Source organism: Humulus lupulus, chromosome 6 (genome assembly GCF_963169125.1).
Source record: "Humulus lupulus chromosome 6, drHumLupu1.1, whole genome shotgun sequence".
NCBI classification, from domain to species: Eukaryota; Viridiplantae; Streptophyta; class Magnoliopsida; order Rosales; family Cannabaceae; genus Humulus; species Humulus lupulus.
In genome coordinates this window covers 195,709,953-195,730,767 of record NC_084798.1, presented here as the reverse complement: position 1 = coordinate 195,730,767, position 20,815 = coordinate 195,709,953, and the positions used below count along the sequence as shown (strand labels likewise).

Here is a 20,815-nt window from a genome sequence, read left to right as displayed (position 1 = left end):
GTGTGATGGAGCATGTTCAAGTGTTCATTCTTCTCATTCTTTGAGAATTTTTGGTACTTTTCCTTAATGGCAGTAAGAAAATCCTTCACATTTTCGGACTTAGGAATACTATCACGAATGGATTTATCCATGTGATATCTCATGAGCATCAAGCAACAACGATTGAAGTGGTCCCAATCTTCATATTTTCTTATTCTTCTCAGTAGCATCATCAGCAGGCTTAGATGGTGCATCAATTCTCAAGGCCAAATCCACTTTCATGAAAGTCAAATTCATCGTGATAGACTCAACCCATTGCTTGTGGTTGGTTGCATTCAGTGTCAAGACGGCAGAGGTTCTAGGATAGCTCAATGCTGAATGAGAAACAAGAACAGTAACTATTAAATGCATGTTATAACAAAATCATGTCATTTGTGCTCTTTTCTCATAAATGATCGCAGAAATAACAAATGATCATTATGTATGCTAGAGTTCTTAAATAAACAAAAGATAGAACTCATTCACAAGTAAAAACAATCTATTAAGCATTATAACCAAATACTTGAATTTACTATCTAGAGGATAGAAAAATTGTGGTTCATAAAATTCAATAGACTTTCTTTACCATATTAAGCATCCTTACTAAATAATTATTATCGATAGGATAATTAATTACTCATATGGACCTTAATGTAATTTTGGAGGAAAGAACGAAAAATTTAAATAAACATATATTTAAATGTTCCTCATCACCGAATAGTTTAGCATGCTTAATCTTACGTCAGGCAAGAAAATAAGCATTCACTATTTGTTGACGCCGTTTTTCGTCAACAGATAAAAGAAGAGAGCACGTAAACAATTTAAGACAATGGCCAAAAATAAACAAACGAATCAAACACGGTTTTTTACGTGGTTCAGCAGTTAAATCTGCCTAGTCCACGAGTCTCTGTTATTAATCTCAAGATTATCTCTGAACAATTCTTTAGCATGGATTCTCCAGAGTTTTCTCTTAAGGATCAGAATTTCGGTCCCTTACAATGGTGCATGGCTTCTCTATTTATAGAGAAGGATGCAGAATACTATCCCACATATTTTGGGTAGTTACTCTTTTGTGAATAAAAATAAATGGCTTTAAATACCAATAATCAGATATATAAGGAAACGTCCCCCATAGATCAGGAAACGCATAACTGACTAAATAATATCCCACGATTCTTTGGGATTTATATCAATAAATGAGGATTACATCTCATGCTTACAATACTTGTAGATATTCAAGGTGGTCATAGCGTATCTCCAAGGCTTCAGCATCTCAGGTTTCACGTCATTGTGCGAGCCACTGACATCTCCCGAGCTAACATTGCTTTCGAGCTAGTACATCGAGCTCAATATCCCTGCTCCGAAGTTGTTCCCGAAGATGAGGGGCTCTCAGAGCTATCTTTCGAGATCGAGATAATTTCGAGGTCAGTACATTCGAGGTCATGTATCATACTTTGCAGGCTCGGTTTACAATCGTAGAGCATACCCTAACCCTCACGAGACCATTTAATGCGAACTCAACTTTCGAGGTCATATTTACTATGGCTCGAAATCTGGGTATAACACTATTGTCAACAAATACTCATGTTTATAGCACAAAAAGATTGAATGTAAATTCAGTTATGAAATGAAATCCATGAATTAATCTTGTGCATAAACATATATAAAAGGTGGGATATGGAAAATGAGTGAAATGGTAAAAATTGCCCAAAAATGGACCTCCCACGCGCCCCCACGTGCCTAAACACAAGTCTATTTTTTTTTTTTTTAAGTATATGTGTCTGTACGACATGTCGTTTTTGAAAAAAAACATGTTGTTTGCTCAAACACGACAACGTTTACCCCTCGGAAACGATGTGTCATTTTTGTTTGACAGAGGCAAAAATGACTTGTCGTTTTTATCATCCCTGACCTTGTTTTTTCAGGCACGCGGGTCGCCTCGACCCAGTTCAGTCTGTGGGTCCGACCCGACTGAAACCAGCAGTTCCGGCCACCGTTTTGGCCACCGTCACTTGGGTTTTCTTCCTCTCAACGTCGTCGACCACCTTCCCATATCCACTCGCCTCATATTCATTCAAAAACATCAAAACAAGTATGAAATCCGAAATGGGTTTCCTCCATTTTTGAGCTTCAAGAAAAACTCGGTTTCAAAGCAATGCAACATGAATTTTTTGTCCAAAACATTGTCAAAACCCAGTACATATTATCAAAACCGATTTCCCACATTAACATAGCATGGTTTCGAAAATTTTGTGAAAAAATCAGATTTTGAAAAATTGGGTTTATGTCAAAATATTAAGCCCTAAAATCAAATGAACCAGCTCTGATACTAATTGTTAGTTTGTAAACATAATGTAAGCATCATCATCAATGCTCAAAACAGATTTCACAATCAATTAATGCTCACAATCAATCCAAGAACACACTTTATTTAGGGCATTAGTTTGGGAATGTAGAGAACATACGTCCCATATTGCCAATCCTATCTTGAGCCATTTCACCCTTCAAATCTGCCAAGAAACACACACAAGATCAAGTGCAAATGCAAGAGGGAGCTTATGGATAGCAAACCCTTACCACAATACCACCATATCCCCAATTGCCACCCATACACCATATATATTATGCTCTCATACCTTAAGAGGTATTAGTAGGCTAATTGGGCACATTATATTATGAAGTGGTGAACTATAGTTTAAAGGGCCAACACATAGTCATTAGGGTGCCACCATGTGCCTCTAATGCAATTAGTAAGTGTGAATCATCCCATTATAGTTATTGGTAATTAGTAGGCATTTTAGTTAATGGTTGTGATTATGGAATAATGTTTATGATTATATTAGTCCATAACAATAATTCTAACATAAACATCTAATTAAACATTAATAATAGACATGGAGGTTGGTGAAATTTGAAATTCAAAGAGTGTCTTAAAACTCTATAAATAAGAGTTTATTGCTCACTTGCAAGACACACCAATTTCTATCCAATAGAGCACTTGGCTAGAAATTCACCATAAAAACTTATTTATTCCAGAGAGCTATTTCTATTTGTGAGAGTTCCCTTTGTGCTTGAGATAAAGAGAAATAAGAGGGTGTTTGGCTTCTTAACTAAAAAACAATTTTTTGTTTTTAAAACCTAAAATCTGTTTTATGAAAACAAGTAGGGGTGTTTGACAATGTTTTTAGAAAACAATTTTTAAAAACAAACTTACAAAAAACAGAAAATCTTGATAACAACAAAAAGTTGTTTTCAATTGTTCTCAATTTTTTTTTGTCAATTTTTTTTCTCATATAACATTTTTAATTATTATTATCTCATATGACTTTCACTATCATTAATCTATCTTACTTTCTTTAACATCACTTTCTCTCTCTTCACTTTTGATCTCCTTATTTTCTCTTTCATCACTTATTATCTCATTATTTTCTCTCTCATCACTTCCTATATCATCATTTCTCTCTCCTCATTTTTTATATCTCACAATTTTCTCTCTCATTTTTTTTATTGCATCAATTTCTCTCTTCTCACTTTTTCTTCCTAAAAAATTTTCTTCTTACTTTCTTTCTCCTTATTTTTCATCACGTTTCTTTCACATTACTTTATCTCATTATTTATTACAAATTTTTAAATAATTTTTCTCTTTGTAAATATGTTTATTAATTTTTTATTTAAGATTTAAAAAAATAAAACTAAAAAATTATTTTTAGAAAACATTAACCAAACACATGTTGTTTTTTAAAAACTACAAAAATTATTTTCTGTTCTCATTTCTGAAAACACAATTTTGAAAACAAAAAACAGAAAACAATACCAAACAGACTCTAAACTTTTGGACAAAATTGTAAACCTTGTTCAAGTTTGTGATCCCCAATACTTTTCACTTTGGTTGTGTGACTGAGTATTTGTTTATTGTTCTTATTCTTCTTTTTTTCTACTATTGTTTTTCATCTTCTTCTCTTATTTCCTATTTACACTTTTACTTGTATCTTTTGTTTTTAGAATTATAATTTTATCTAAATCTTTCTTCTACTACTTCTATTTTATTTGTATCATTTTGTTATAGAATTCTATTTTATATTACTATCTTTATCTTCTTCTACTTTTTTCTATATTTATATGTACCAATTACTTTATCTATTGTATTATTTTAGTCTTACATTTTACACGAGTCAATATATATATCTCTAACCATCTATACATTAGTATAATAATTAATATAAACATAAACAAAAGAACAACTATTTTCACAAACAGTGATAAAATATTTTGCCACAATAAACAATGTGAATGTTTTGTGTCTAATTTGTGACTCTTGCTACTGTAATATTATTCCTTACAATTTATCTTAATAAAAATAAATTCAAAACGTTTAGTTAAAAAAAAACAGAGTTCAAAACGTGCTGTATATGTATATATATGCCTTCGAAATGTCGGCCCAATCATTTCAATCCACATAAGGTGGATGCAAAAGCAAAAACAAGAAAGCCACCGCACCTGATTCGACCCCACCTTGAGGACCGATCCGAATTCCTCTTTCTTCTTTTCGTCATCACCGTCCTCCAACCAACAAATACACAGATTCTCTCTATTCTCTCCTCTTTTCTGTGTTAGCGTGAAATTCAATTTTTTTTTGGTCTTTATATTTTTTTAAAGAGAAAGAAAGAAGGAGCGAAGAGAGAGAAAGATGAAGATCACAGCTTTACTGGTCCTGAAGTGCCAACCCGAAGGATCCGACCCGATCATTCTAGCCAACGCTTCGGATGTAAGCCATTTCGGTTACTTCCAGAGGTCCAGCGTCAAAGAGTTCATCGTTTTCGTTGGCCGTACCGTTGCCAAACGCACACCTCCTGGCCAGCGCCAGTCTGTTCAGCATGAAGGTTTTTCCCTTTTCTCCATTTCTCGGTCCGATTAGGGATTCATTTGATTTGATATTTGATTCTTGCTTTCGTTGAATTTCGTACGCGATTGGGTGAAACTTTGATGTTGAATTGGATAATGTTTTTTTTGTTTATGCACGTTATTGGGTAAATTTTGATAATTGAAATGAATTGTCTATGGTGTTGTCAAATCTCCTTTTGATTTGGAAGTTGTGAATTTGCAAAGTTTTTCTTTTGCTGAGAAATTGATCTTGAATTATGATTGTTGTGTCCGGTTTCTGATGTTTGTTATGGCTAATCCAATGTTTGGTTTTGTTAATGTGTAGAGTATAAGGTGCATGCTTACAACAGAAATGGTCTTTGTGCGTTGGGCTTTATGGATGACCATTACCCCGTTCGGAGCTCATTTTCTGTGCTCAACAAGGTAACTCAATGTTCCTTCGATCATTTTCTTAACGTCTTTGCTCTTTTACTAATTAATAACCGAATGCAATTGTAATGAAGTTGTTGAAGAATCGGAAAAGAAAGTTAAGGAATTCGAATAAAAAACTCCTTGCGTTTGGGGATACTAAAATGAATTAGAATATGCAGGATCTTCATTTTATAGGAAAATATGAATATTTTACACGATATAGTGCTGATTCTCAAAAACTTTGATTTGAGGTTTTTCAAAAGTAAATATTAAGTGAAAGTAGGAATCAAAATTAATTTCTCGCCATCCCTCATATAATGGGAACTTAATTCATGATTTTGTGGTAGGCTTCATAATAATTAAATTCATAATGTTCAAATGACCACAGGAATTTAGAATTTGTCAATTTTTTGTGTGTTGTTAATAAGCTTGTCATCTTTGTATTTCAGTTACATTGTTAAGATGTAGGGTAGTTGATTAGGGGTTCTTTTTATGTTCACTGTGCAAGCTCTTATTTAGATTGTGTTTTGTGAATTATAAGTCTTTGGTTATGTCTAATACAATAACACTCTCTTATTCATGCTTTAATCATATCACATTGTGTTTCATTTTTCACATTTAGGGCTGTCCATGATAAATGTAAGAGAATGGAAACAAGAGAAGTGTTTTATTTTTCTATTCATCAATGCTTTTTACACATTTAGGAAACAAGTTTTGGTAAATTATTCACAAGATTAAGTAGATTAGGAAGGGAATTCAGTTTTTTATTTCTTCTTATTCATCTCTAAACTCTTTCATTTACTATTGTCTCGTTACAAATCAATATATTTGCCCTATCTTGAATAATATTACAATACCAACTCTATTTTTTTAACAGTTGGGTTGTCATGATTCATTGGATTGTAACAAAGTGGTTTGTTTTGGAAGTGACATTAGTGTCATTTACTGAATGATATTTTGCATTAATTACAGAGTTACAAATAACTGCCAGATTAATTAGTAGAATAAAATTGAGATCAGAGTTGGTGCCTATGGTATTACAATGGGTTTTCAAAAGAGGTTAACTCAGATCTTTTGAATCTTCTTTTTAATAAGATTGGAGTTGTTGTTTTCAAATATTAAAAGTAGCTAGAAGGCTGAAAAACTTGAAATTATATTTAGATTAGAGCGGTGCATGAATATGCTCTCTTGCCTGATCTCTGCTTGGGTGTTTATTTTATTTTTATTTTTTATTGATAATAATAAGGGTTAGGATGAGTGATCAGGCCTATGGTGTGGGGTTTGGTTTCTTGTGGGCACCTACCTAGCAATTTAATAGTGGTCACCCAATGAATGCAGGTTCAGTTGGAAGACAGAATTTTACATATAAGGGATAACTGATAAATGTATACTATTGGCAGGTGCTAGACGAGTATCAGAAAACTTTTGGTGAATCATGGAGGAGTGCACAAGCAGATGGCTCTCAGTCATGGCCTTACTTGAATGAGGCTCTAGCAAATTTTCAGGTGCCCTTATTTTGTTACTCTGCATCCTTAGCTAGAGTTCGAAGTCCATAGATTTGTTTTCTTTTTCCACTAACATCTTAAGCTATTTTAAAATAAGGTCTCTTCTCTTATGAAGTCAAATAACAACTAAAGTCATTTTTCCCCTTTCTCTCCCATTTAATTTTCAGGATCCTGCAGAAGCTGACAAGTTGATGAAAATTCAGAGGGAGTTAGATGAAACAAAAATTATCCTTGTGAGTATTGCAATTCTGCATGAGTGTGGTGGATTTTGTAACTAAATGTGTTTTTTTAATTTTCTTTTTCTTGGGCTATTCTATTTCAACTTTATGTATTTGTTCTCTTGCAAGTTTTTTTATTTAAATTTTTTTTTGGTTATATATTTTTCTTTATATTATGGTTTACATTTTATCCCGGCTCATCTCTCTCTCTCTCTCTCTCTGTTACAGCATAAGACTATTGACAGTGTCCTTGCACGAGGCGAGAAATTGGACAGCTTAGTTGAAAAGAGTTCAGATCTTAGCGCAGCATCACAGGTGCGTTACTTTCATATTCATCACCAGTGCTGTACTATATTAGACCTGAATTACAGAAGTTATGTGCAATTCCTGTACTGTTAAATGTGAATCTCAAGCATTTCAAATGAGCCTTGATGCTGTGCGCTACCGAGTAGAGACATTTCAATTACTTATCTGTTGGCTGATTGTGCTGGGAACTTGTGGTTAGAGGGTTGGGTATGTAGAAGTTTTAGAGAATTGACAAATAAATCGAATAGTTATGATACAAAAGGGGGTTCCAATGGTTGAAAACAATAGAAATTACGGTATTGTGCTTGCTGGAAGTTCATGAAAGTAGAAAGGTTTGGAATTCGAGGAAGTTCCTGGCAGAAAGAAGTTTTAAATCCCCTATAGATTATCTTAGAGACTTTCATACTGGTGTGTCTAAATGAAAGTATTTACTGAGTAATAAAAGTTTCTCTACACAGAAGCGCGTTTCACTGGTGGATTCAGATCTATATTATAAATTTATATTCACAGCATTAGCACAACAACCATGTCTGAATCTCAAGCTTTCATTTTATCTGTCAACGAGGATGTCATGACACTGACACGCTGTTAGATTCTTAAAATAATTTGGTAGAAATGATATTTATCATTAAAACAAGAGTGAATACATCCTTAATCTTGGTGTCTATTCGAAGTAGTTGAATAAACTGTTGACCTTAAGACTTTTTGCCATTGTGATTCTGATGACGGTTGTGTTTGTATCAGATGTTCTATAAGCAAGCGAAGAAGACGAACCAGTGTTGTTCTATTTTGTAAGTTACAGAGGCGAGCAGCAACAACAACTGATGGATTTCCTTGTATTGTGTCTAAATTGATGGATGTCAAAGTGGTGCTTGTTCTATACTTATATATGTTAATACCATTTACCCAATGTTTGTTTTGAAAGAATTGTGGAATGTTGCCTCTTTTTTATTTTTTATGGCTCCAAGATCATATTGACAGAATATCTTATCCTCTGTTTTAATATTAATTTGAATGTGGTCGACACCTCAGTTTTAATTTCAGCCGTGTAGTATGTAACTTTCTTATGTATTTTTATAATATAGATTCTCTTATTCTTTTGAAGCTAAGTCCTTCTAAATAAGAAAGCTCATCTTTTTCCTTCAACATTTCTTTCTAATTGCTATCCCTTTTTGGCTTCTTTATTTGCATCTAAGACTTTGATGCTAGATTGGTTAAAGATTCATTTGGTGGCAATTTCCAGTTCTTTACTCGCTCATATCTGTCTAAATTTCCTTTCCATAGTGATATTGCTCAAAGAATCCAAAGCAGGATGATAGAATTAACAATGAAAGGGAAGAAAGAAAATAGAAGGGATTGAAAAAGTTGGAGAATTAAAATGTAATATTGAAACATAGGAAATTTGTAAAGAAATTCTGCGTGCTCAACACAGAAAAAGAGACACCAACTTAGCTGTCCAGAGTTTTTCATTTTTGTAAGTTTTCAAAAATAACATTTTAATTGTTTATGATGCTGAATGTATACTTTTTCATAAAAAAAAATATTTTTGTATATTATTTCATATGCAATTTAGTTACTTCTAAAACCTATTAGTAGAAGTTTAATTATTTTAAGATAATTAATTTTCTACAAATACAAAATGTGTATTTTTAATTATAATTTGAAATTAACTTCTGTTTATTTTATGTTTGGTTAATAAAAAAAATTAATATTACTTACATGTAAATTACATGAGTGATCTAAAAGTGTATTAAATTTTTTATTCAAAAGTTATTATGTAGCAAAAGTTAATATGTGGAATACTAAAATAAATTTTGCTAATAAACTATATGGTAACTTGTTATACTATATGACAACTCATTAGTATAACAAGTTACCATGTAACCTAAAAAAAAAATGATTAATTGGTATTTTGATAACAAATTTTCAAATAAATTTTAGAGATAATAAAAATGTATATTAAATAATATAGTTTAAAAATGAAGTTTTTTTTAAATAATCAATCCGTATAATAAATAACAAAAATGTTATTTTAAAAATTCATAAAAACAAAAATTCAAGATTCCGTACGCTTTTCAATTTCAGGTTTATTGTTTTATTTTTTAAATTTGGTATTTTTTATAACGTGACAAGAATTTTTTTAAATAAAATTTGTTAAATTATTTTTATAATTATTTTGTATTTTACGTGAAAAAATCCCAATTAAATAATCAAGTAAAAGACAGAAAAACATATTTTCAAAAAAGTTGTTGGGTAGTTACATTATTTAGATTTTTGTCATTTTTTCTATATCGGTAGATTTTTGTTAAAGGTTGAAAAATACAGATTATTTTGGTAAGTTTTCGTACTACTTTTTCATTCATTTTTCTCTCTTTCAGAATACTTTTTTTTTTTTATTTCTCCCAAGGACTCCAAATTTTACTTTACTTCAAGTGTAGAAATAATGAATATGGAGCACAGCTCAGGTAGATAAATTATTATGTGAACAAATGGACAAACTAACACATCTTTTCGTTAGTTGTCACATCAAATGCCAACATCTCATCTCACTTTTTTTTTTTGCTGAATAATGCTAACATCTCATTTATTTGTGCATAAATTGAATATTAAAATCTCCAAGATAAGGTATCAAAGTGGATTCTTATCCAGTTATCCTCATTAATGGATATGGATTCCATGTTTTTACCTCCTGAGCTAGTAAAATGCTTTGTTTCTTCTAAAAAAATATCAATCTCAACATTAATATAAAAAACATACTATTGGCCTATTAATCTGGACATCATTACAAATACAGAAAAGCTACAAGTAAAATTTTTAAAGCCTATAAAAATATTAAACATTGAACTCTGGATTAAATAACTGCTATTCACACAGTAGAAAGACTCGAGAAAAACGTGAAAAAGAAAATCCCATTTTCCTTGTTCAGATGCTGCAAAAGACTTCATTATTTGTGCATTGAGATCATAATAAGCTACATAGTAATCTCTATTTTCCAAAGAGGGATTTGATCCACCAAATGCCCTTGGTGTCCTTGGGGCCTTCGTCTCCTTCTGGTGGAGAATCACTCTGTGGAGTCTTGTGGAGTTTGCTCACATCATATCCCTCTGCTTTGGCTTTCTCAACCAGCTGATTGTATATCTCATCATCTATATGTGTCTTCCTGGCCAATATCTACAAAACAAAAATGCCCCAAAACAGCAAATTGTGATATAAATTTAGACTCAGGAGTATATACAGAACTAAAAGCAAATCAGTATCACAAGTGGGTTTTGGCTCAATTTTAAAATCAAGGGAACTTATTGACAATTTTATAGCCTCTTCTACTTGTTTTCTTATCAAATGTCAGAAATCAAGAGAGTAAAGTAAGAGTAAGACCACCCCATATCCACTAAATTATCCACAGATATACTTGTCCAGCCAAAGCCAAAAGCCAAAAGCCAGTCCTTTAAACAATATTTTATTTTGACCCTAAAACACAAATTCATTTGTACATTTGCAACTTGATTTTTTTTAAAACAACAAATATTTTCAATTTTTATGAAAAAGAAGAGAGCTTTAAATTGAAAATAAGCATACCCAAAGGTACTTCCTGGTGGGCTGGCCAATGAGAGCAACTTGGTAATCTTCATCAATATACAAAACCCAGTAATCACCGGTCACAGGGATGATGGGCAAGAATGGAGGTACATAGAATTTCACTTTGAGCTTTGCCTCATCACTCTTTGGGTCAGCCTTGTAAGCAGTCCCCTCTATGAAACCTCTTTTACCATCACTCCAAGTCTCATTCAACACATGCACTGTCCCATCTTCATTCAGAGTGTAGGTAGCCCTAGTGTCAACCCCACTCCTGGGCTGAAAAAATGACGGGAATGAAGCTATCTCATACCACCTTCCCATGTACCTCTCTATGTCAAGACCCTTTACCACTTCCATTTCTTTGTTCGCCATCTGAAGGGTTTTCGAGATCTGAGAGAATGAGGGACTTTTCAATTCAATCTTCTTTTTTTCTTTGGTCCGTTGTTGATAAGAAAATGGAGATGGGTTTAGGTTATGAAAGCAATAGTATGGTGGTGTATTACTCTTTTCAAAATAAAAGGTGGACAGAATACTAACCAAATATTTTTATTATTCTGTTAGTATGGTGTATCAACAAGTCATGTATTTCTTGGATAATACGTGGAGCTTTCATGAGCTAACGTGTACAGTTAGAAGGTTGGCAGGTTCTAGAATGCTGTTTTTTTCTTCCCATTAATGATATAATCACTAAAATTACGGCTGTTTTGTGATGAAAAAAAAATTATGATTCATCATTAGTTTTTTTATTGCTATTTGCACACATTTTTTATACTAATTAAATTTAGTCATAATATTTTAATTAAAAACCACGTCATTTTTAATTATGTACGTAGTTAAGATTGATTATACGACTATACTATGTAGTTTTAGTAAACAATAAAAAAATCTGTGTAAATGAATTGGAAATTTTGTTCTTTTGTATATAATCTTTGAAAAATTATCATATAAGAGTTTCAATTTAAACTTTAACGATAGGGTTCTTTAGAGTTCTCAATCCATCAACAATTTTTTGCGCGATTTTTTTGATGATTATGTTTATTGTAATTATTTAGAGCATCTTACAAATTTTCAGAAAATTCTGAATAGTTTATTGTATCGAAAACTAAGTGCAAATATGTTGTTTTTTACGCGCATAAAAAATATTAATGACGCGTGCAACAATATGTTTTAACTTAATTTTTGGTACCGTAAACTATTCAGAATATTTTAAAAATTTACAAGATGCTCTAAATAGCTACAATATACACGGTCATAAAAAAATCACACCAAAAATTCTTTACAGATTAAGAACACTAAGAGTCCCTACCGATTAGATCTTTACTGGTTAAATTTTTTGCAAAATATGTCCAACGTTGGACAATGAACTCTTTTGAAGGGTAGAAATGTGCCGAGACCATCTGTATTAGTTGAGCTAAAAATAGCTGCATCATCAAAAAAAAAAAGGTTACGGAGATATTTTTTGATTGCTCTCTTCTTGGCATGAACGATAGGAGAATTTTTTTGGATTGCTCATTTACTAACTTGATAAAGTCGTTGTTAGTACGTAGTAAGATATCCACTTAATCAATTACTACGGTTGTCTTGTTGCTTGTTGGCCATGGATTAATTTATTTCTTTTAGTGCCTATGAAGCAATTAAGATCTTTTCAAAGACTTCTTTGTTTACAATTTTTTATGCATATAATAACATATTCTTAAATGAGATATTCTTTTTTGATTTTAAATAGCTTGTGAGAAAAGGTACCAAAAGAGCATGGGCATTCAAATCATAGTCAAACTGTATAAGAGACACTAATTGTTAATTGAAATATTACGTTGAAACAACCAGTTGAGGGTGGGAAAGATTTCACAAATACCTCTCCACTCAAAATATTTTTAAATCTCAGAAATTTTAACCAAACAAAGAACATTTCTCTAGATGAGGAAGGTAGAGATTTGTCAATCGACATAATTAATCAGGTTGTATCGACTTTAAATTAGTGATTTTCATGATTGGTATGGTACGAGAGCCACGAGTCTTCATGTTGAAAAGAAATTAGGCATTAATATTTTGATGTGCAACCTTTTATCTTATGCTTCATATGTCTGGGGAAAAAATGAGATCGGAAACTCTTAGAACATCAGTTGTGGACATTGTACTTGAGAGAAAAAATGGCACTCATTATGGTAACCAAGGATCATCGAAAAGCCTTATATCACCCTCCATTTTCAATATGACATAATCTTCCTTAAAGAATACTACGCCAAGTAATAGAAATAGACGGATAAAAAACATTTTTACTTTTAAGATTTTGTATTATTAAAGTGTTTGTTTAGGAGTGCTGATTAGGTCACTAATCTTCTGAATCTCAATATAACCCCATCTGTATGTTTCAATCCTTCATTCTAGGATGTTTTAATTGTTGATATTATCTTAATTTATTTATTTTTTTCCAGTAAAAATGATAATAGTTGAAAATTTGTTATTTTGTGTTTGTTATATGTGTTTGATTAAAGACCCAAGAATAGACCTGTGCCTAGGGAGGAAGAAAAGCATAACGTGAGGTGTGGTGTAATTAAAATTGAGAAATCTTCCATTCTAGAAATGGTTTCTTTCTTCTAAGAATACCCATTAAGAATATAAAAATTCATTCAGAACATACTATTGAGTATTGAGGCTCCATCATTACAAATACACAGAAAAAAAAAAAACTTGACTTTTATCAAAGCTTGTAAAAATACAAAAAAATTAAACTTTGCATCACTTAACTGCTATTCACAGAAGAAAAACTCAAGAAAAACATGTAAAAGAAAGTCCTATTTTCCTTGTTCAGATGCTGCATCAGACTCAGATTTCATGTTTTTATTACTAGTGCATTGAGACCATAATATGCTATATATTAATCTCTATTTTCCAAAGATGGATTTGATCCACCAAATGCCCTTGTCCTTGGGACCTTCTTCTCCTTCTGGTGGAGGATCACTCTGTGGAGTCTTGTGGAGTTTGCTCACATCATATCCCTCATCTATGGCTTTCTGAACAAGTTGATTGTATATCTCTTCATCTATATGTGTCTTCCTCGCCAATATCTACAAAATAATAATACCCCAAAACAAAATTAATAGTTGTGAACACAACACAACGAACTGGGATATTAGTTTAGACTCAGAATTTAAAAGCAAATCAGTATCACAAATGGGTTTTGGCTTAATTTTAAAATAAAGCAACTTGTTAACAATTTTATAGCCTCCTCCACTTATTTTGTTATCTAGTGATGAGAAATAAAGAGAGTAAAGTTTAATAGCAAGACCACCCATATCCACTAAATTACCCATATACATACACCTATCCATCCAAAGCCAAAAGCCAATATCTTTTTAATTATACTAGACTGAGTTGGATTAAATTATTAGCAGGAACTCAATTAGATTAAGCTATAAAGAATAGATTGGATTGTACTAAGTTTAGTACCGCAAAAGACTAAATAAATATATAAACATTTCAAAAAAAAAAAGAAAAAGAAATTAAACCCAAGACCGATAAAATTAATTCTAGTTCCAACTTTAACTTCTGCCAACCAAACATCCATGCACATTTTGACCCCATGAGTAATTATGTGCACTAAATTTATGTACAAAAAAATTGCATCACCAAGTCACGTGTAATTTTATTTAACTCATCAAATTTGCTTTCCAATTTCATTTAAACAGACAAAATTTACTGTTGTTTAAAAGAGTAGCAGAGTTAGTGTTGTAATATTTTGTTGCGTCATTTTCCTATGTAATATTCATAGACAAACATGCATATGCAACTTAATTGATTTAAATAAAAACAACAAATACTTGAAATGAAAAGAAGAGAACTTTAACAATAAGCATACCCAAAGCGATTTTCTCGAGGGCTCGCCAACGAGAGCAACTTGGTAATCTTCATCAACATACAGAACCCAGTAATTACCAGTCACAGGGATGATGGGCAAGAATGGAGGCAAATAGAATTTCACTTTGAGCTTTGCCTCATCACTCTTTGGGTCAGCCTTGTAAGCAGTCCCCTCTATGGACCCTCTTTTACCATCACTCCAAGTCTCATTCAACACATGCACTGTCCCATCTTCTTTCAGAGTGTAAGTTGCCCTTGTGTCAACCCCATTCTTGGGCTGATCCCTTGATGGGAACGAAGCTATCTCATACCACCTTCCCATGTACCTCTCTACGTCTAGACCCTTCACCACTTTCAGTTCTTTCTTCTCCATTTCAGGTGTTTGAGAGAATGACTGAGTGAGAGAGTTTTCAATATTTTTTTCTTCTTTGATGTGTTAATGATAAGAAAATGGATATGGGTTGCGCCCGTTTTATACGTGGAGGTTTCCTGTCCTGACACGTGTACGGTCAGAAGGGTTGAAGATACCAGCAGGTTCTAGGATGTGTTTGATTGTTGATATTTTCTTATGTTTGTTTTTTCAGGTTTGTTATTTTGTGTTTGATTAAAGACCCTTAGAAGAGACCTGTGTGCTTGGAGAGTAAGAAAAGCATAACGTGGGTGTTGTGTGATCAAAATTGAGAAATTTTGGCTAACTTAGTGTAGAAGAATAATAAGCATTTGGAGTTGTCTGCCTACACGTCCATGTGAAACCAACCAATGCTTCAATAATGTCATATTCATGATGGGAAAAGAGGAAGATGGAGTGCACTCTTCAAGTCTTTATAAGAGCCAATCAATATTTCTTATAATTATCAAATTATTTGTCCAAATAAAATTGTGGAGTTTGAATTTCTAAATCTGGATATAAACAGTATAAGACCTCACCTTTTGTTATGCCAAGTTAGTTTTAGGGTTTAGAATTTATATATAGTAATCGATATCTTTTTAAGTATCATATATTTGGTGATACATATTTGTATTTTTTAAAATGTGTTGTCTAAGGTATGAACAACATCTGCCTGCCTTTAAAAATCAAACGACAAGTCGTTGTCTAAACTAGAAGAGGGGTAAGGTAAGATAAGAGTCATTGTCAAATGGAAAATATTGTAAGATGTCTCTATTGACATTATCTAAAAGACTAAATCTACCTTGTTAAGCAACCAAACCAAACCATCCATAGAGTTGTATTAATGGCAAACTAGTATCTGTTTATGTCAAGTTTCAAGACCACGAAGCTTTGTCTACTTCTACATCTTTTGAGAATCGTGGAGCTATGAGGCCTTCCTATACTTTGTTGCACAAGTGCACATGGTGGCAATGGTTGGGTACAATAAAAGTGATATCTTATTTAGAACATTGTTTTGTTTTAGGAACAATAATTTTTTTTTATTAAATGTCAATACATATAAAAAACAGTCAAATAGTAAATACAAAGCTCATAAAGAGATAACATAATTCTTTGTAGAATATTAAGAGGCACAACACTTAAGAAGATAATAAACTAATCTAAACTCTACTTGGTGAGCCGTCTTTCTTCATTAATAAAAGATTTTAGTAAATTCCCGAGTCCAAATTAATTGAATCCAAATCAAGAAAGTAAAATATCTTATACAATATGAATGTAGGGAGATTTGCTATACTAATTAACAAAAGGAAGTCAATTCATTTTTGCTTTCATTTTATATAGGATCAAATGAGATGTTTTATGTTTAAATCTAACTCATTACTATACCATATAGCGCTTTATATGATACATCAAAGCTAGATTACTTTAAAAGGATTGAGAGTAAAGAAAAATAGAAACCACACTCTTATTTAGTTTGTTTAGTTCTATTAATTTCTTTTAATCAAAATCACCCCACAAACGCATTCACTTTACAAAAATATGGGAACAAAATAAGTTAATTTCTATATTTATGGGCATAAAACTTATGCCACAAAATATGGTAAGTAGAAAAAAAAAGTTAAAAATATAGGTTGTGTTTGGTAAAATTTTTGTTTTTGAATTTTATACACACATAAATGGAAATATTATTTTTATTTTTGTTTCTTTATTTTTAAAAAATAAAAATATGTTTGGTAACTATTTTTGTTTTTTGTTTTAAAAACAAAAAATAATAAATTTGTTTGATAACTTTTATTTTTATTTTTTGTTTAACAATATAAAATGAGGTGTTAATTTGAAGAAGAGAAGAAAAAAATAGAAACAAAAAGTCAAAAACGGTTTAAAAAAATTTTGAAAGTGAAAAAATTTTATTTTCAAAATTTAATGAATTTTAATTAAATTTTTTTAAAATAATAAATAAAAATAGAGTTATCAAACACTGTTATATGTTTAATTATCAAATTTTTAATTAATTAAATAAAAAATTATTTTTTTAAGTGTTACCAAACATGATCATAGGAATCCCATAAAATATTATAAACAAAATACCATAAACAAAAATACTCTCTGTCTCTTACTTTCCTCTCTCCCTCACATATCTTTCACTTACTATCTTCATTTTCTCTTACAACAATGACAACCAACTATTTTCTCTCACAACAATGAGAGCTCTCTCACGCCAAGAACAAAAAACGGATGTACCTCCAGACACCATCGATGCCATCTCCAATTCATCATCATCATCATCATCACCATCATCATCTTCTTCTTCTTCTTCGCCTTCGTGTTTTTCTTATTATTTTTATTCACGTTCTTCTTTTTTTTCTTCTTCATCATTGTTGTTTCAGATTTTTTTTTCAAATTTGGTTTTGTTTTCTTCAGATCTGTCTAAGTAACCAGTTACTGTCACAATCTAGTTTTGTTTTTCAGATCTGAGTTTTTTGTGGACCTAGCTGTAACCAGTTATGTTATTCAATCTCCTTCTTCTTCTTATTGTTATTCTTTTTTTCTATTTGTTGTTCTTCTTCTTTTTCCCATCTGATTTTGCATTTCAAATTTGATTTTGCACATTAGATCTAATTTTTTTTCTTCCAACCCTAACCCTACCTAACTGTAACCGATTACCATCACAATTTGTTCATGCGTTTTTTGTTCAGATTTTTTTTTTTCTAGGCCTGTTTAAGTAACCAATTACCATGGCAAATAATTCTTTTTATTCATATATGGTTTTTTAGACCTAACTGTAACCAATTACTATAACGATCAATTTAGATTTTTTTTGTTTAGATCTGATTTTGCTTTCACATCTGACAAAGTAGCCAGGTATCATGACGACTTTTATTTGAATTTGATTTTTTTTTTCAAACCTAGCTGTCAGTTACAATTATGATCAGTTTAGATTTTTTATTTGGATCCTATTTTTTTTTTCAGGTCTACCTAAGTAACTGGTTACCATCACAACTGGTTCCTTTTTTTCAGATCTATTTTTTTTTTTGCAAAGCTAGCTATAACTAATTACATTAATGATCAATTTAGTTTTTTTTAATATCAGTTTTTTTCTTCCAAATCTCACTAAGTAACCAGTTACAATTCATTTGGTATTTTGATAATGGTACACTACTAAATAATCAAAATTGTTTTTATCATTGTAACAATTACCACCACACTACTTAAAAAATAAAATTGGTTTTGATAGTGGTAATCAGTTACCACACATCGTTAAAAAAATTGACAATGGCATATGATTACTATCATATAAAAAAATCAAAATTGTTTTAATGATGGTAACTAGTTACTGTAGAGAAAATGTTGAAGAAGATAAAAAATGGAAGAAAAGAAGAAGAAATAGGAATAAAAAACATAGTGAAGAAGGTCTCAGTTTTTTTTTTTTCAAAAAATAATGTAAAAATTGTTTTATAAAATATGAATGACAAATAGATTAAAATTAAAAAAAAAATCTCAAATCATATTAAAACTAGCTACTAAAGTTATATAAAATAAAATAAAATATGGTATACAAATATATGAGAAAAAAACTCGCATAAAAATGTAAACGAAAAAATTATACCATAAAAAAGTTAAAAAAAAAATGTCACACTTGGTGTAGTTTCCTCTTAGAATATGAGCTTTATGCAAATCTCTCTCATCGCTTAAAAGTGTCAAGACCATAGTTTCCACTACAAGAAAGTATGAAATTAGAGGCGGACTTAGTTCGCCGGTAATGTACGGCTTATTAGCGGTAGACTACTATAGGTCCGCCGCTAATAATGTGGAAATTAATAAAAAAAATTAATTTTTTATTAGCGGCGAACTTACCAATTATTAGTGGTGGGTAGTCCGTCGCTAATACAATGCCCGGGAAATGAAAGGGTGTTCAGTTTCAAAATTATTAGCGGCGGATATTTTCCCTTAGTAGAGGCGGACTATCCGCCGCTAATACTATTAGCGGCGGGTAAATATCCGCCGGTAATAAGACTATTACCGGCGGGATATATTAATAGCGGCGAGTCCCGCCGCTAATAGTTTATTATCGGCGGGATAATATTAATAGCGGCGGGTCCCCGCCTCTAATAATCTTACATATTGAAAATTCTGCACATCGTTTCGTCCGTCTCTCTCATTTCTCTTCTCTCCCTCTGTCAGACACACTCTTCTCTCAATATGCCCCTCTGTCCGAGCACCACCACCCCCACCACCCATCTGTCCGAGCACCACCGCTGCCCCTCTGTCCGAGACCTCCCTGTCCGAGCACCACCACCGCCCCTCTGTCCGAGCACCACCACCGCCCCTCTGTCCGAGACCTCCCTGTCTGAGCACCGCCCCTTTATCCAAGCACCATCACCGCCCCTCTGTCCATGCACCACCACCGCCCCCACGCCGGAGAGTATTAATTTTGTATGTATTAATTGTTTGTATGTAGTTTTTTTTTTAATTATAATTGTTCGTATTTATTTTCAGAACCCCCTACACCACGCCGGAGTTTTGGACCCCACACCGGAGTTTCGGACCCCACGCTGGAGTTTTGGACCACCACGAGTGTATGTATTTTTTTTTAATGATATTGGTTTCATAATATTTGTTAAAAAAATTGTTTTGGTCTTATTAAAAAAATAGATTTATGTGTTGTATTATATTGTATTTAATTTATTGTTAAAAGAATGAAATTTGATTTTTTAAAAAAAATATAATTAAAAAACTTATTAGTATGTTGCTTTATTTTTTTAGTAGAGCATCAAACTTTTGAAAGAAAAAAATCAGATTATTAATGTATATTTTTATTGTTTTTTTTTTTTTTTTTGTATTAATCATATTATGGTTTATGTTGATTTGTGTTGTAATATTATTTTAATAAATATTTTGTTGTTCTAGTTATTCCAGGTTTGTTGTTTAGAGATTTTAAATTTTGGGATATGAAAAATTTAAGTTGTTATGTTGTCAAAATTTTAAAAAAAATCTATATATCTTATAATAAATGTTCTGAGATTTTCTGAGTGCAGGATTTAAATTTTTTTTAAATGATCGTATTAAGCTGTTATGCTGTCAAATTTTTTGTGAAATTTTATTAAGTAAAGTAGTTTTAATTTTTTTTGTTATATGTAATGTCAACCTAATGAGAATTGTAATAAATATTATTTAATTTAGTTCATTAGTATTATTATAATTAATTAAAAATTATTAAAAAAATTAATTAGTATTTAATTAGAAGTTAATTTATTTTTTCTTTCTCGGTATGCTTATGATTGATGGTTGTTGACTACAACCATCAATTATAGGGATATCGGCACAGAAATGATAAGTTTTAAATATTAATTATAAAATAATAAATGAAAAAAATTAATAAAATTTATCCAATTATTTAAAAAAATAAATTAGTCTAAAAGTTAAATAATAATTAATTTGTAAAATTATTATTATTACAAATTAAAAAATTATGAATAAAGAATTAAATAAATAATAATTTATTTTTTAATTATTTTTAATTAATTAAATAATAAAAATTTGATATAACATTATCTAATCAAATAATTTAATTTAATTTTTTTATTAAATAACATTATCTAATATTAAATAGCATTAAATTATTTGAATATAGCAATTGATAATTTTATTTAATA

The 20,815-nt window shown here is 31.2% G+C and overlaps 3 protein-coding genes across 3 annotated transcripts; 1 reads left to right on the top strand and 2 right to left on the bottom strand.

Annotated features, from left to right (window-relative positions):
* Window positions 1–4,532: 4,532 nt before the first annotated feature.
* Window positions 4,533–8,443, top strand: LOC133782907 (VAMP-like protein YKT61). The gene is made up of 6 exons (XM_062222356.1): window positions 4,533–4,898; window positions 5,225–5,322; window positions 6,711–6,815; window positions 6,983–7,048; window positions 7,262–7,348; window positions 8,084–8,443. Exons 1-6 carry the CDS (start codon window positions 4,706–4,708, stop codon window positions 8,132–8,134), a joined length of 600 nt encoding a protein of 199 aa, XP_062078340.1. The 5' UTR covers window positions 4,533–4,705; the 3' UTR covers window positions 8,135–8,443.
* Window positions 8,444–9,960: 1,517 nt separating this feature from the next.
* Window positions 9,961–11,443, bottom strand: LOC133782906 (temperature-induced lipocalin-1-like). The gene is made up of 2 exons (XM_062222355.1): window positions 10,916–11,443; window positions 9,961–10,510 (listed from the first exon to the last, which is right to left on the bottom strand). Exons 1-2 carry the CDS (start codon window positions 11,285–11,287, stop codon window positions 10,325–10,327), a joined length of 558 nt encoding a protein of 185 aa, XP_062078339.1. The 5' UTR covers window positions 11,288–11,443; the 3' UTR covers window positions 9,961–10,324.
* Window positions 11,444–13,490: 2,047 nt separating this feature from the next.
* Window positions 13,491–15,227, bottom strand: LOC133782905 (temperature-induced lipocalin-1-like). The gene is made up of 2 exons (XM_062222354.1): window positions 14,775–15,227; window positions 13,491–13,983 (listed from the first exon to the last, which is right to left on the bottom strand). The coding sequence occupies exons 1-2, from the start codon at window positions 15,144–15,146 to the stop codon at window positions 13,801–13,803; spliced, it is 555 nt and encodes a 184-aa protein (XP_062078338.1). The 5' UTR covers window positions 15,147–15,227; the 3' UTR covers window positions 13,491–13,800.
* Window positions 15,228–20,815: the final 5,588 nt, after the last annotated feature.

Coding starts and splice junctions, on each gene's coding strand:
- LOC133782907 (XM_062222356.1), top strand. CDS start 4,706: ATGAAGATCACAGCTTTACTGGTCCTGAAGTGCCAACCCGAAGGATCC. Junction 5,323..6,710: donor CATTTTCTGTGCTCAACAAG/GTAACTCAATGT, acceptor TACTATTGGCAG/GTGCTAGACGAGTATCAGAA. Junction 6,816..6,982: donor AGGCTCTAGCAAATTTTCAG/GTGCCCTTATTT, acceptor TTTAATTTTCAG/GATCCTGCAGAAGCTGACAA.
- LOC133782906 (XM_062222355.1), bottom strand. CDS start 11,287: ATGGCGAACAAAGAAATGGAAGTGGTAAAGGGTCTTGACATAGAGAGG. Junction 10,511..10,915: donor CCACCAGGAAGTACCTTTGG/GTATGCTTATTT, acceptor TTTGTTTTGTAG/ATATTGGCCAGGAAGACACA.
- LOC133782905 (XM_062222354.1), bottom strand. CDS start 15,146: ATGGAGAAGAAAGAACTGAAAGTGGTGAAGGGTCTAGACGTAGAGAGG. Junction 13,984..14,774: donor CCTCGAGAAAATCGCTTTGG/GTATGCTTATTG, acceptor ATTATTTTGTAG/ATATTGGCGAGGAAGACACA.